The sequence below is a fragment of the Alligator mississippiensis genome, chromosome 2, assembly GCF_030867095.1.
Source record: "Alligator mississippiensis isolate rAllMis1 chromosome 2, rAllMis1, whole genome shotgun sequence".
Taxonomy (NCBI): Eukaryota; Metazoa; Chordata; order Crocodylia; family Alligatoridae; genus Alligator; species Alligator mississippiensis.
Genome location: NC_081825.1, coordinates 121,159,931 through 121,176,563, shown reverse-complemented (window position 1 = coordinate 121,176,563; position 16,633 = coordinate 121,159,931). Strand labels below are relative to the sequence as shown.

Sequence of the window (16,633 nt, the reverse complement as noted above, 5' to 3'; positions counted from 1 at the left end):
ATATATGCATTGAGTTTCTAACTCCAGGGGTTATCAACTGAGGGTACGCGTACCCCTGGGGGTTCTTTGAAAGGTTCCAGGGGGTATGTGGGGGTAAGCGGGGATGGAGCACCACCACCCTGCACCGCTGCTTCACAGGGGCAGGGCTGGCACAGGGTGAGTGCAGGGCCACACAGACACTGCGCTGCCGCCACTCACCATCCCCCACCCCCGGTTCCATGTCTGGCTACTCACACCTCCCCGCTCTCCCCACTCGGCATCCGGCCGCTCACCACCTCCCCTGCCCCCTGGGGGTACGCTTATTAAAAAGGGGGCTGCCGGGGGGGTACACTTATTTTAAAAGGTTTAAAACCCCTGTTATACTCAAATAGTTTCATGCAATATCAGCAGGCACTTCATGTTGTTTATGTAGTGTGGTAATTTTAGTTGCTCTGGGATCTTCCCCAAGTCAGAATGTTCCATATCAGCTATTGCCTATTACCCTTGAAAGCAGGTTGAGTGATATTTGATTGCATTTAAAAATAAGGGTATCTAGTTAGGTACTGCTGAGACTTGCTTTGCAACACCTGCCAGATGGGCTCAGAATGAGACATGAGAACAAGGGTGTGTATATGGCAGGGGGCAGGGACAGGGACAGAGACAGACTCTCAGCCAACTTCTAATTAGCTCCAAAGAACAGAAGGACTTCAAAGGATTCCGTCTGAAAGCAGCAGGACTCTCCCACTTGCCTCTTGTTATGCTGTTCCCAGGTCCCAAGATTCTGGGTGACTGTAAACCCTGTTTTACTCTACAATTCACAAACAGCAGACAAAGAATAGATTGTAAAATGGGATGGAAGATCATTTCCACTTAGGTATATGCAAACAGTATAGCAACCATGTTTATCATGTTAGCAAAATATTTATCAGCATGCCCATTGTTCAAAGGTTTACAACCTGGCTGTAAATATATATTCTCAGAAGGAAAACAGAGTTTGAAACTTGTTGTAGCTGCACTTTGCTCTGGTGCTGGCTCTTTTAAAAGGAACAAGGATGAAGCAAAGCAAAAGCAACATTTCAAATTTGGGGATAATGTGAAAAACCTACATCTTTATTTTCATATACATTTTTAGGATATTATCTGACAGTGGGGTTCATGCATTTTACTCTCTTTTTTTTTATTTGTGAAAAGATGGTGCAACACAAAATCAATATAGAAATATTTGATCTCAGAAGACCTTTAAGAAAAAACGTTTAGTTCCAAGCTGAAAATACATTTAATGCTCTTAGTTTATATGTAATGAACATTTTTACAAGCCTGGTAACTCATCACAAACTGTAATAATTCACCAAAATGAAAAAGAAAGAAACATTTTGTATTTTACAGGACGTGTCCCAAGTAAGGATTAAACTGCATTGACTGTTCTGCATAAGGAAGTTTGTACAGGATTTGCTAATACCCGTATAGGCTCAGTCCAACATAAACTGAATTAATGATAGTCTTGCCACTGACTTCAGCATATAGTGATCAAGATCTAAAGGCCTGATTCAATGTCTGCTGAAGTTACTAAAAAATTTCCATTGACATCAACAGATTGTGTATCCACTGCCATGCCTCATTCTAGCTAGTCCTATTAGTCCCCCATTTTCATGAGCACCAACTGATTGTAGAATGATAATGAGTCATTTAACCTTGAAAAAATTGATGCATCTACCAGAACTACTTTTTCAAAAACTATCAAGAGAATTTTAGTATACAGAGTTTCAGCACAGTCAAGGATCCTTAAATTGGAAGCCTCATAAATACTGTATGTACTGGCTGAGTAATATACTAAAATGGTTCCTTTGAAGCATTACAGTTCATCATGTCAACGATCTATGGTTTAAGAATCCTTAAAAATAAATTGAAATGATAAGCATGTAATGGACTCAAAGGAGGTGCAACTGTCTCCTGTTCTATTGAGCTGCAGAAAACCACATTTCATACTGCAGAACTGCAGTGATAATGGTTTGCTCAAAGAGAGAAATACATTTTAATATTAAATTATCAGGTTCCTGGTTTCTGGTGACCTGCATTTTATTTCCAACTCAGCCAAGGCAAACAAGTCACTTAACTGGTATATGACTTGGTTTTCCCATTTGTAAAACAGCGGAGAAAGAACACTGACCCACTTTTCTGCAAGCTCCTCAAATGAAATACATAAAATATTATTAAAATAATATCAGCAGAAACAAACTCTTTTGACATGACACTATCATAGTAATTTACTTGAATCTATAGTTACTTTGAATTATGAATGCATATTTGTATTTGATATTAGACATATTGGGCATATACGCCTATGCACATGCAGCAAGGCTGTTCCAACATGCTATAATTACAGCGTGTCGGAGCAGACTCAGTTAATCAGGTGCTGGTGGGTGTATGGGGAGTGGGGTCTGTGAAGAAATCCCCTCCCTCTCTCTCTGACCCTCACTTGGGTCAGCCCAGGTGACCTCTGTCCCTCCCTGCTCCCTGTACTTCAGGCTGATCAATCAGGTGACCTGGCCAGATAAAATTCCTAGGGGTAGAGGGAAGCTCTCTCATTCACCTGGCATGGGCATCTTGAAACTGCAAGCATGTACCCCAGGTAGCAGCCTGGTGATGTCTGTAAGTAAAGACCTGGAAACCTAGCAGAAGTCAAGATTTATGTATATAGGCAAGTTGCATTTTAAAAGAGTCATTGTACCTTGTCTCTGTAAAGACCTTGTGAGGTGAGTCAGTATTGTGACACCCCCGCCCCCTCCCCCCCATCAATAACAGGGTTGCACTACATCCTGCACTGTGTTGGGCTGCTGAGAACAGCACAGATTGGGAGAGGTCTTCCGCCCCCTGCCTGGCCAGCAAAGATTTTATTTTTATTTTCCCTCAGTTCTTCTTGATGCTAACTTGGGATGCTTCAGGATGAAAGAAGCACCCAGAAATATTACTGTGGGCAAAACACCCGCTAGCTTCACGGGATCTGTGTGCCTCAGACTACACAGAGCCCTGCCAGAGACCAGTGCCCGGGTGGTGGTAGCATTACCTTAGGCTTGTGGGGGTTCTCAGGAAGTGGAACAGCTGGCTGTAGGCTTCCCAAGAGAGACCCTCGAAGTGAGGTTTTGGGCCTGATACAGTGAGGCAGGTGCCTCTACATAGTAGTGCACCCTATTGTGCCACCACAGGGTGTGTGTGTCAGGGGGTGCTTATGTATGTGGCAGGCTGCCCATGCATTAGGTCCCAGGAGCCTTTGGGGGTAGGGGAAGGGAGTCGGGGGAGTTGGGGATGTGTGTAGCAGAGCTCACCCAGGTGGTATGGTGAAAGTGCAGTTCATCCTGCCCCCATCCAGCCCATGTCTGGGCCAAGCACTGCCTTTTCCCACCCAGGGAGCACAGACTGTGCTCCTGCCTACACCCACCCCATGCCTGTCAATGACACTGGCCTGGCCCTGGCCCCTGGCCAGTGCACACAGCACTGCTGTTGCAGTCACACAGGTATTGCTCAGCTCTCCTTGGCTCCACCGGCTCCTCCTCCTCCACTTCCTGCCTCTACTGCACTGCTCCAGGCAGCAGGTAGCATGGGGAAGTGGCAGTGGTCATGGGGACTCATGCCAGGCACCACACATCCAGCCAGGCAGGGGAAAGATGCAGCTGGGCAGCTCCTGTCCCAGTGTGCAGGGCTGCAGCTTTAAGTCCTGGCTGGCAGGTACAGTGAGCAGCCACCTGTGCTCAGCTAAGTGGATGGAAAGCAGCCCCACCAGGAAACTGTGCTCACTAGCCAGTGCAGGGCAGAAGCATGGCACAGGCTGCCCTGGGTGGAAGTGAGCAAGGCTTAGCCTCATGCAGAATTCTGCAGGGGCAGCCACGGTCTGGACACAATCTATTGGCAGGCCACATTCAGACCACGGGTCGTATTTTGCCCACCCCTGAGCAAGGTCCTGTTATCTGACTAGTAATAAGCTCAAACTAAGTTTTCATAAAGCTGTAACTTAAATCAGCATAGAAAAAGACAAGTTCAGGCTAAATCCTTTTTAAGTGAAACAACCTTCTGTTGAACTTAGTAAGAATTTTGCAGAATTGGGTTCTTATTAGGGATTGTAGGATCTGATATTTAACGCCTGACTTAATAGATCCAAGGTACTCAAAGAATCCATTGGAAACCAGAAGGAAAAATGTTGTAAAGAGCTTCTAAAATGATTAAGTAAATAAAAAAGGACATTAGGAACCTCCTTCCTCAGACTTAAGACAATATTATCAGGTTTGAAGGGTTTTGCTCCCATTTGTATGTGATTGGGGGGGGGGGTTGTTTGTTTTTTGAGGGGCTTCTTTGTCATTAGCATGTGGTATTCTCTCTAAACACCTGTAATTTATAACCATATTCTATCTCATTAGGAGGAGGAGGAGAGGTACAGAAAATGTGGTGTTTTATACTGAACAAAAATGTCTTATAGGCATTCTTATTAAATATATGTATACATGAACAATATAGACCTTAGTGCTCCATGTATTCATCAAGTAATATTGTGTATCACTATGTATAATGATCTCATTACTTATATTGATCTTACCTCTGGGATTATTGGGGAAAAAATAGAAGAGCATACCTTATGGCTCTAGTATTTGAAAAGTAAATCAATCCTTCAAAAATGCATAACAAACCCAAGAGGAACAAAAGTAATTAAAACATGCTCCCATCTCTACATGGTGATATTGCAAAAGATGTAAAAGTGAACTTGTCCAATAACAGAGAGGAGAATTTTTATTTTCATTGCAACAAATGCATTCAAATTTATTTTGGGGAAAAAATTAATATAAACAGGCAATACACAGGGCTGGTAAGAAAGAAAATGTTTACACATAAGGAAGAATTCAATGCTAGATTGGCCATGTACAAATTTGACCTCATGGAAAGCTGCCAATGTTAATGAAACCTAAAGCTAATCTGCTGTTGTAGGGGCCCAACACTACTCAGTCCTCATTCTGGCATAACTTTCATTAAAGCCAGTGGGAAAGTTTGGGAGGAAAGAAGTGAGTGCAAGATCTGGTCCATTGTATTGGTGCACAAAATAGATGCTAAGTGGCAGTGTTAACTTGTGCATCCAGTTTCCCCAAAATAAAAAGACCCCAAAAACCCAGTTTGACAGAGAATGCGCGGGCTGCCTTTTTTAAACAGTTCCTTCTGATTTAACCTATTGCACAAATAATGTTTTAGAGACAGGCAACTACCCAATCAGGAAAAACATATGAATCTCATCTAAATTGTGGGTGAGTGGTATCCGGGGCAGAACTTTTTAGTTCGAGGCATCTAATATAAGGAATACATTAGCAGACATAAAGACACAGCCAGAGCCTGTTTCCTCTTAGAAACATGTTGCTGATGTACAGATAGAAAACATCCTGCTGGGAAAAAAAGTGTCTCAAAGCATGCTCTCATTCTTGTAGCTTTTCTCAGCTGCACTGCCTGCTGAACAGAGGAAGCAGTGTGCATTTCACTCACATTTCACCTGATGGTGAAAAGAATCAACTAATCTAACTTAACTAAGAGACTCCTTAAAGGTAAGAGGCAATGATTCCTTAGGGTGTTATATATTATTGGACCAACTGGATAGTCAGGATAGAGTTTTTAGCCAAACTTTCCAATCAAAAATCTTGAAAGATCACTTGGTATTTGGAGTCTTTTAAGTCAAATTCAACCCTTCCCAGTTCTAACAGATTCTAAACTATGCCACTGCTTATATGGATGTGCCTAAAAAGGCAAGCTTTCCAATCAAAACTCTATCACAATTATGCAGTTGGTCCAGTAAAAGGGATCACCCTGCAAATTCCTTGTCTCGCATAATCCCTGGACATCGAAGCTACCACATCACTCATAACACTGTCATGTAAGTTACTCTTGATACCAAAATGTCCTTGCGCTGAACTACCCCATTTCAGAAGGAAGGAGGCATGTAATTGGTCCGATGCCTGGACTTCTTCTCTCTGACCAAATGTGTCAAAGGCAGCAGTGCACCCACAGGGCACTCAGCAGGCTCACACATGTACAAACTCACACAAACTACTTAGCATACACAACACACATCCCAGCCATCATGTAGGGCAACCGGGGCAGACCCTACACGTGCACATCACACACACATGCACATACATCACACACACAAACAATTTACCCCATACAACAAATACAACACACATCCCAGCCACCACATAAGGCATATGGCAGACTCTACATGCATATCACATCGGACATCACATACACACGCATGGCATACACACATCACACACATGCATGACACACACAAACTAGTTAGCACACACAACACACATCCCAGCCACCATACAGTGCAAGCAGGGCAGACACTACAGAAACATTTTGACATGCATATCAGACACTACAGAAACATCTGACATACATATCACAAGCAAGACATACACACAAGCTCCTCAGCATACACAACACACAGCCCAGCCACCACGTGAGGCAATCAGGGCAGACCCTACACACACTTCAAATCACACATCACACGTGACACATACATTACATGCACAACACACATATAAACTACTTATCACACACAACACACATCCCAGCCACCAACATAGGGCAACCGGGGCTGACCACATACACACACGTATCACACATGCACATCACACATACACATGCAGGACACACAACCTATTTAGTGCACACTACACACCCCAGCCACCACACTGGTCAACCGAGGCAGACCCTGCACACACATCACACACATCACTCCCACATGCACAGCACACACATGCATGTCAGACGCACAGGCACAGCACACATACAAACTACTTAGTGCGCACTACACACATCCCAGCCACCACAGAGGGTAACTGGGGCAGACCCTACACACACATGAACACACACACACACACACACAAGGACATGCACACCAGCTCCTCAGCACATGCAACACCCATCCCAGCCACCACATAGGGCAACTGAGCCAGACCCTATACACACGTCACCTCACATGACACACATCACATGCACTCACAGGACACATGCACACATGAACTACTTAGCACCCCCAACCCCCATCCCAGTCACCACGCAGGGCACGGGGGACAGACTGTACACACACATCACTCCCACACACACGGAGGACATGCACACTAGCTCCTCAACACACGCAACACTCATCCCAGCCACCACTGAGGCACACACCCATCACATCGCACTTCAGTGCACACATGACACACATCACACACATAACACACACACAAATTACTTAGCATACCCATCCCCCCCTCCCAGCTCACACATGGGGCAAACCCTACACACACATCACACACACACACACATAAACATGCATTGCACACACATGCACAACACATGCGCCTGCACACACACGTGCGTGCGCGCACACACACACACAAACTACTTAGCATGCTCAACACCCATCCCAGCCACCACACAGGGCACCCAGGTTGATCCCACACACACACATCACACACATGCATTGCACGTGCATACGCACCTCACACACCCACACACGCGCACATCACACGCGCGCGCGCACACAAACTCAGCACGCTCAGCACCTATCCCAGGTAGCGCACAGGGCACCCGGGCAGCCCCGCACACACATCACCCCACACCCCCCGCGGCGTGTCACAGACACGCGCACTCCCGCACCGGCGCCCCCGAGCCCGAGCCGCACGGCGCGGGCCTCACTGACCTGCGCTGCAGCCGCAGGAGCCCGCGCACCAGGGCCGGCCCGCGCCGTCGGGGCTGCGGCAGGGGCTGCGCGGGCGGCGCTCCGGGACGGCGGGCCCGGCCGGGCGGCACTGCGTGGCGTTGTCCCCGCGGCCCGGCGGGCAGGAGCCGGGGCCGGAGCCAGAGGAGCCGCGCCCCGCGGGGACGGCGCCCAGCAGCAGCGCCAGCGCCAGCCCCAGCGCCGGGCGGCTGAGTGCCATGCTGCCCGCGCCGCCGCCTGCGCCCCATCGCCGCCTCCGACCTAGTCCTGAGTGGGGAGGCGGGGCCGCGGCGCCCCCTCCGCCTGCCCCCCACCGCCAGCCCGCGCCGCGCCGCGCCGCGCCGGGGGGGAGGAGGAGGAGCGAGGGGCGCCCACCAAGTGCCCGCGCCCAGCGCCGGGGGTCCCTCAGGCTCAGCCCCGTCTGCCTGCCCCAGCGCCTTCGCTCCCCCCAGGGTGTGAACTGAGGGGGCTGAGTTCCCCGTAAGAGACGAGAGCCCCCCCTGTAAGATGTAGAAGTCATAACCTGGGGGGTCTCCGGATTCCTCCTTCACCGAGATGCAATTGTTAATCAATGAGCCCTTTTTATTTATTTATTTATTTTTTGCAGACAGCCTCCCGGGAGTCAAAGTGTAACTTGAGCACTGCTCCCCTCACAGCTTGGCCTCTCCGGTCAGCCCCGGACCTAGACAGCTTGCAAACTTCTAGTATCAGCCCGTGTTTGCCAGAGGTAATGATAATAATTTTTAAAAATTGCCATTTTCGGGTCCCCTTTCTGCCTGGGCTCTGGGTGGCCGCCCAATTCACCCATGCCTGTGTCTGGCCCTGCTTTCTCCCTGCTCTGGCACCCCATTTCCACCCACTCCATCTCAGCTCCTCCACTCTCTGTGGCTCCCCCACTTTGGGGCCTGGTCTGTCAGCCTCTTTTTTCTGTCCCAAACCACCACCCCTCTTTCCCTCTTCCCCTGACTATTCCCCCCCTCCTGCCTTTGGCCTCTTTTGCCACCACCACAAAGGAGCCTGGCCACCAACTCACAATAAAACCTCTTGGGGGTGGAGGGAAATGGGCAGATTCAAAGAGAAGGAAACACCCCGGAGTCGGGATGAAGGGGAGAGGAGGGCAGAGAAGTTTCCCAGTGGAGCTGGAGACAACAAAGAGGGATGGAAACAAATGGAGAGATGTCTTCCAAGTCTTTCCCCCAGCTCCATGTGATTTGAATAGTAATCCTCCTACTCCCCTCATTGTGTGTGTGTGTCACAGACGAGCCTACAAACTTCACTTCATAAATCTACTGGATCCAAAAAGCATGGACTAAATATAGACAGTGGATTGATGGCACATTATAACCTGCCTAACATCTGATAACCCCAGACCTGCATTTTGCATATTGGCTTCTATTCTACCCAGGAGAGCATACAAAACACCACCAGACTCCCCCCGTGCCTGAAGAAGGGTTGTTTGTGCCCGAAAGCTTGCAAAGAACAATATTTCCAACTATTTAGTTGGCCTCATAAAAGATATCACATCTACCCAAAGAACTTTGTCTGCCTATGTGTAAGTAATCCTTGATTTCTTCCTTCTGTCAGAATAGCCATCAGTTTGCATGTTTGTTTCTCTCCTTTTTTTTCTATCCTTCCTCCTGCCCCCTCTCCACCCCCAAAAAAACAACTGCTTTTAAATTGCCTTAATATTTTACAGTGTCTAGGGCTGTCTGATTAAACACATATCCTTTCTTTGGCAGCTTCTCTCTAGCAGGAGATTCTACTCTCTCTACTTGTCTGCCTTCCCCCCAGATGTTTTTTGCTTGTAGAAAGCCTTATTCTGGGCTCTACAACCTGTCTGTCCTTCTACATCCCTTTACTGTAACTAGATCCCTGGAGGGAATCAGAGACCAAGGTGTGGTTCACTTCAACGCACCTTCCTTTTCCAGGGGTGTTGGTTGTAGCCGTGTTGGTGTAAGGACATAAGCAAACAAGTTTATTTTGGTAAATCTGATATCTTTTATTAGACCAACTCAAATCATTGGAAAAATTCTTTTTTTGCAAGCTTTCGGGTATAAATCCCCTTCGTCAGGCTGAGGAAGCATCTGCAGTTGGTGTGTGCTCTTCTCAGGGATCCCCAACACAAGCACTCTCATCCCAGGCCAGTGTATAACCATTGTCCTTAACTGAGTGAAAACACCAAAACTGGGTTAAATCTTTTAATCTTTGATTTAGAAAGAGAAGCTCAAATTACTGATCAGATAAGCTTAACTACTGTCATCAGAAATACTGAGAACAGACACCACCATGCTTAGTAATATCTGGACCCCAGGCTTTAATTGTCTTCATCTTTGACTAATTCATTCGTGCCAGTTTAAACTTGGTATTTATTCACTTAAAAGGTCAAGAAATTCTGAGTTGAGGTTTCCACAGCAACATTATGTCTACACCCTTGCATATAATCACAGCACTTGAATATGAATATGAATGCATGTATTGTTCTCTCGCTGCAAGGCACTTTTTGAACACATGCATACAGGCACTGGTTTAGTTAAAAAGCTGTTAGAACTGGCAAGGGTTTAATTTGACTTTTAAAAAATGCTAACAACTAGAAGATAACTTTCAAGAATTTTGCTCAGGAGCAAATTATTATGATTACTTATAAATTGTTTGTAAATATGCCACTATAATGAAGCTTAGGTGGCTAGAAATATCCAATGGAAACACAGGCTGGAACCAGCCAAAATAAGGCTTCTTTTATTTACTAGTAGATGTGTTTTGATATCATCATAAAATCGATATGCAGTTTCCCAGATCTGAAGTCTTTCCTTTCTTTGTCCTAGACTGGGAGTGCTGGCGTTCTGCTAGCACACTGGTATTGGTAGATCCATGGTAAAACTTGATAGCACCTATACCAGGCTGGTTTAAGGCAACGCTTTTTGTCTGCCAGCTATACTTGCACCATGGTCTGTTTCAGGAGTGGGCAAAATATGGCTGGATCCAGCCCACGGTGGGTCCTTTGGCCCTGCCCAGCTTAGGCATGAGGGCAGCCCAGGCTGTGGTGCGTGTGGCTGTCCCTGGGCACACAGTGGGACAGCGGTAGCGTGGTGGTTGGGCTGGGCTTCCCCTCAGCCCCCACAGTGGTAGTTCACTCTGCCCAGCTGCTGCTGCCAGTTCACCCTGTGCCCACTGGTGGGGGTGCCAGATGGAGTGGGTGGGCAGGCAGGGTCTCCACGGAGACCTGCCTGGGACCCCCACAGGCAGGGCATGCTTAGTCAGGCAGATGGGATGGGGCTGCGGGCAGGCAGGGAGTGTGGTGTCAGGGAGTGGGACAGGTGAGCACGGCCTGGGCCAGGGCCAGGGCTGGGACCATGGGGTGGAGCCACAATTTGCTCCCTGCCTGTCCCTTCCTGCAGAACCAGCATCCATCACAGGGATGTGCAGGGAGAAGATCACAACTGTGCCCCAGACCCCGGCCACTTAAGGAGTTTCCATGAGCTGGCATGGTGGGCTGCTGACCCAGCCCGGCGTGAGGGAGGATGCTGATATGGCCCAACATGGCTGGGAGGGCTGACACAACATGGCAGGGGGTGGTACTGACCCAGCTCAGCACACGGGGGAGTGTTGACGCAGCCTGGCACGGCCTATCCTAGTCCTAGTCCTTTCCTGCCTGGGCCGCCCACCACTGGGAGCACCAGAGGGAGCAGGCAGGTGGGCAGGGTCTCCATGGAGAACAGCCCAGAACCCCCACGGGCAAGGCATACTTGTCCAGGTAGATAGGATGGGGCTGCGGGTGAACGGAGAGCAGTGTCCAGAAGCTTGAAGGGCAGGCAGGGACGGGGCTGGGACCAGGATCATGGGGTGGGTCCAGGGCCTGGAGCACATTCACAATCTGCTCCCTGTATCCCTGTGATGGGTGCCGGTTCTGCAGGCAGGGACATGCAGGGAACAGATCGTGACTGCCCCTAGCTCTGAACTATTACTACCCCACAATCCTGGCCCTAGCCCCAGCCCTGCCTGCCTATCCTGCTCCTGGACTCTCTGCCCACCTGCAGCCCCATCCCATCCACCTGGCCAAGCACACCCTGCTCATGGGGGTCCTGTGTTGGTCTCCATAGAGACCCTGTCCACCTGCCCACTCCATCTGGTGCTTCTGGCTTTGGGTGCAGGGCAGATGGCCTGAGGCAGGATAGGTCCAATTGCTCCCCTTCCCCACCATGCCAGGCCACATCAGTGCACATCCCGCTGCGCTGGGCCGGGCCGGGTCAGTACCACCCCATACCATGTCGCATCAGCACCACCCTGCCATGCCAGGCCACATCAGCACCCTCCCTTGTGCCAGGCTGAGTCAGCAGCCCTCCCCAGACCACAACAGGTCACGGAAACCCCTTAAGTAGCCCTCCAGTCCAAATAATTGCCCACCCCGGTCTATTTTGTCTCCCCAACATGTGCAGAATCATCCATGTATAAATCTTCCTCTATCTCTGTAGGAGAGAGGGTGTTGGATCTCAGGTTCCAGAATTGCTTCCCTGTTGCTGTGCAGTGAGTGAGTGGAATGGTCTACACAGATGGGAGGTCTGGACATTACTCAGACTGTTGGCATTGTTGCATCATGCATAGCCCCTTGCCAAAACAAACAAGGCTGCAAAGCTCAGAAGAGTAAATGAAATCTCCTCTCTCTACCTCCTCAATGATCTCCTCCCCAAGGCCCAGTTTGGGAATACTTATGTGAGTAAATGTGTAGGCTTGGTCCTAAACTGTTTTTATTTGCAGCATTCTTGCTATGTATTTTGTAATCATGTGAGCAAAAGTGGCTTCATTTAAAAAAAAGAAAAGAAAAGCCTGTACATTAACTCACAATATGTTGGAAACACTACTGATGTTAAAGGAAAATCTGTTCAGTGCCTTAAGGATTGCAAATTAAGCACCCAATCTTGCTTTCACTTAAGGCTATGGCATTGCTTTCACTGTAAGTAGAAAATAGGCCCTATACGTAGTCTATAGATGCTTAAAATAACATTACATGATACTCTGCAAGCACCCCAAACGCATTTGTTAAAAATCAACTTTATAAAGAAGAGTTTAAGATGTTTACCCTTAGTGAACAAGATTAGTGTGCCCATAGTCACTTTTATGAAAGAACTAAACATAAAAAATTCCATAAATCATCTTTTGTAAGGAAAAAATGGGGAAAAAATCTACATAGAAGAAAAGGTTTTGTTTCAATTACTAACAGAACCCAATTATGAAAATAAAAAACAAGTGAGGAGACCTTTGTAAACTTATAAAGATGTGAAGATATCAATGTGAAAAACAACAGTTTTAAGTCCAGAATGACAGACTTATTAGAAACTTATTCAAAAGCTATATCACAAAATGTTTGAAAATAATAACCTTTGAAAAAAAATCCACTAATTACATTTTCTGGCAGCAGTCCAGGATTTTAAAAAAATAATCTGAAATTAACAAACCCTGCAATTATGTTTGTAGACAATGGCCTTTTATGTCTTTTTAAATTGGAAGACAAAGATATTTTAACTCCAAAAAATCCATTAAAATAACATTAACATGTATAATTAAAATGGATTCATTCAGGTCCCATTGAAGTTAATAAGTATTCTTTCTTTTGCAAAGCATTTTCAGTACATCACTTGATAAGTGAACATAAGCTTACAGACCAAATTCTGTTCACTATTCACATGAGTAATCCTATTGCTAGGAGTCCTACTGAAGTCAGTGGAACTATTTTCCTTTAAGGCAGGTTTTGAATCTTAAACTCTGGTAACTCAGTGCCAGCAGACCTCAGTGGAGTCCCATGTGTGTTCATGGGTCCACTTGAATGGAGTCAGTTTGCTAAATGAGTTTTTAAATTTGAATAAAACCTCAATGTGATTTGCATTTTTCCACTCCTAAGTATTTCAGTCTAAACATCAAAATATGCAAAAATAAAAAAGAGACTGCTTGATCTGTATGATTTGACCCTTTTTAAAGAATCAAGCTGCCTACATTTGGAGAGTGAGTAATAATGAAAAATTTTAAATAAGTTCTAGTTCATATTCTATTGATTTCAGTAGCAAAACTCACAGGTCAAAATTTTCACGTGGGATCACTAAGTTAGAGTGCCTTGCCTGTGATGCCTTGTGCATGAATTTTAAATGTGCTGATCATCCTTAATTCTTATTATAAATTAAGTTAAAAAAATAATATTCAAAAGTAAAGACCCGATCTTCTACAGAACAGTTGCCATTGATACCAATAAGGACAAGCTGGGACCTTAAACTATTTTACTTATCCAGGGTCCAAACCTCCACGTATAGCAGTGGCAGTCAACAGAAGCAGCAGCTTCAAATATTAAAAAGCAGGAATCTTATATATTTATTAGAACTGCAAACGTAGAAAACATCTACATATCATTCCTTTGATTTATTTGTCACAATATTCCAGGGCAATAAATGTGTTTCATTTATTTCAATAACCTCTAAAATGAAACAAGAAATGCTTTTTTCTTCATTTCATCAATCAAAACTGAGAAATAGCTTATAGAGGTTCAAAGTGTATCTTTTATAGTTTTTGTTTTAAAAAATGTGCATCAACCCAAATGTATATGCTAATAAATCATAATCTTTAATTTATCTACACCAAATTAATATCTCTTCTTATGGTACACTGAAAAGCTACAGACATACAATTTATGTATAACAAGTCATTATATTACACTGATTGTTTACTGAAAATGATAAAAAGACAAAATTACTATCTCTTTTCTGCACTATTCATTTCAACATTAACGGGTCTCTTGCTCGGCCTGCATTCGTTCTATGTTGTCTATGGGGCTAAACACAAAATGAGGATAGCTTATACATTCCATATCTTGAATCAGACTATGAGATCTGAAAAGTAGGATTTTGCCCAGAATATGTTGTCAGTTTAAAAGGAAAAATCTGAAGTTTTCCAAACCTCCAAGAGGATATACAGCATATCTCTTCTAAACAGCCACTTATGCACAAGCTCTAGTGTATGAATGGTTATTCCACAAGTTCCTTGAAGTTCTCCAAAAATGATCACTATTTTTTTCACCCTGTGGAAAGTAGAAAGAATGTTATGTTAATAGCTGAGTGTATATGACAACCCAAACAGATGTAGTCCTCTTAAGCTAGAGATTGCAGGGGCGGGGGAAATAGGTAAAAATTTCCCCTGTAAATAGTTATCCTGTCCTTTTGCCAGTGGAAATAAGTTTAATAATGTAACTTCTTAGTGCAGTTTGAAGTTGAGTAATGTCTATATTCAGATCAATAAACTTATGTTTTTCCTATTCATGTTAATTAGGTTTATTGAGAACAGGATACATTTTAATTTCTTCTGCGGGTTTCCAGACCTTTTAAATAGAAGTCAGCATATAACACATTTATTTGTTTATTTAGTTATTAGTTTAATTATTTTTAACGTTTGGTTAGGAAAATGTCATGAAACCTTTTGATTACCAGATATGAAGACCTAAGTCCTCTCTTTATCAACAAGTGATATCACCATCTTTGGTGACTAGAGCACTAGAAATGAGCTCATTAAGTACCATTTTTCCCTTTGTTCCCCTACTGACTTTGACCAGTTGAGTTGATAGGTATGGGGTTTGGACTAGGGGTTGGCAATGTTTTCCAGTGGGACGCTAGAATGACATAGCTTGGATCTGAGAAGGGTGGAGACTAGTACCCTACCACCTTTGCTACTTCTACCGGCTGCCCAACTAGACTAGTTCAGAGAGAGCTTCCATTCCACCAAAGCCCCAGTGCTTGCCTGCCAAAATCACAGCTCCCTGGGGCAGATCCAAAGGTTTTGCAGGCTGGATGTGGCCTTCAGGCTGCAGATTGTTGACCCCCAATTCCAAGAGTTGTTTGGTATGAACTTCACTCAGACCTGCAGTTAATTTAAGAAAGCAACCTAAAACCAAACAATCAGACATAAGGCATTACAGGACAGTTTGATGCCAATGTATGTAAAAATCCCCCAGGGAATAAGTACAGCTATAGAGCAGAGGGCATATGATCACACATTACATTGGAGGGAGCTTATTTTACTGTATTCCCCCTAATAGTTTCCAACTATTGCTTAATGTAACCACCAGGCAGGCCCCAATAGAACACCCAGAGAAATCAATAGAGAGATTTATATTGACTTCAGTGAGGTTTGAATGAGAGTTATAGTAGCTGCAGCAGGGGTGGAGAAGGAGGGGAGAATCATGGTTGGCAAGGTGGGAGGCAAGACAGAGCACAAGGGGGTTCCCCATTAAAAAAGGACCACACTATACATGCCATATATGATTCAAAATATTTAGACTATAAGTTAGTGCCTTTGCAAAATAAATTACAATCATTAATCCTATCCTCTCTTCCAAACTATCACAGGCAGCAGAAAGTTGGAATCCTGCCAAATCTGAATTTCTTGTTTATTTGGTTTCGTGTTTATATGGAAGAGAATAGGCCTTTGTTTGTGACAATAAATAAACTCTATAGGGCAACCCTACATTACACAGGATATAGATGAACAGCCTGTAATTGATGGGCTTTCCATTACTGCATGGCATGGTATACACAATAATGAGATCATTAGAAACACTTTTTAAATGTATTAAATGATAACTTGACAAAGCAAGAAACATTCCTATTATAAAACCATAAAAACTTGATCCCCTGAAAGTGCTTAGCGGTAAAAGCATGGCAAAAGTTATCTTGCATAGGCATGCAGTAGTAAACTGCATTTAAAATTAAGATAAATGTATGAAAAATTAGTGTAAACTTTTCTGAGTGAAATGATAAGTGAAATTTTTGACATTTTGTTTCAGATCATTTTAAGGCACAAAAAGTAACTTTATATGCATTTTAAAAGAATTATCATGTTCTTTAAAAAAAGAAAAAAGCACCCTCAAGCAGGATGTTTGAATTA

At 45.0% G+C, this 16,633-nt stretch overlaps 1 protein-coding gene and 1 long non-coding RNA gene across 4 annotated transcripts in view; one reads left to right on the top strand and one right to left on the bottom strand.

Moving 5' to 3' along the window:
- The window catches only part of PRSS12 (serine protease 12), a 94,757-nt gene extending 86,801 nt beyond the window's left edge, over nucleotides 1-7,956 (bottom strand). The window contains exon 1 of one of the 2 annotated variants that reach the window (XM_059722098.1): nucleotides 7,700-7,956. In XM_059722098.1, the coding sequence (XP_059578081.1) occupies nucleotides 7,700-7,937 (238 nt within the window). In that variant the 5' untranslated portion in view covers nucleotides 7,938-7,956. The remainder of the gene's footprint in view (nucleotides 1-7,699) is intronic. The other variant, XM_019494247.2, reaches the window with a different exon arrangement.
- A 38-nt stretch (nucleotides 7,957-7,994) lies between these two features.
- The window catches only part of LOC109284986 (uncharacterized), a 38,076-nt gene continuing 29,437 nt past the window's right edge, over nucleotides 7,995-16,633 (top strand). The window contains exons 1-3 of one of the 2 annotated variants that reach the window (XR_009459856.1): nucleotides 7,995-8,219; nucleotides 8,325-8,444; nucleotides 12,187-14,450. This is a non-coding gene — a long non-coding RNA (uncharacterized LOC109284986). Of the gene's footprint in view, nucleotides 8,220-8,324; nucleotides 8,445-12,186; nucleotides 14,451-16,633 lie in introns of those variants that run through there. The other variant, XR_002092646.2, reaches the window with a different exon arrangement.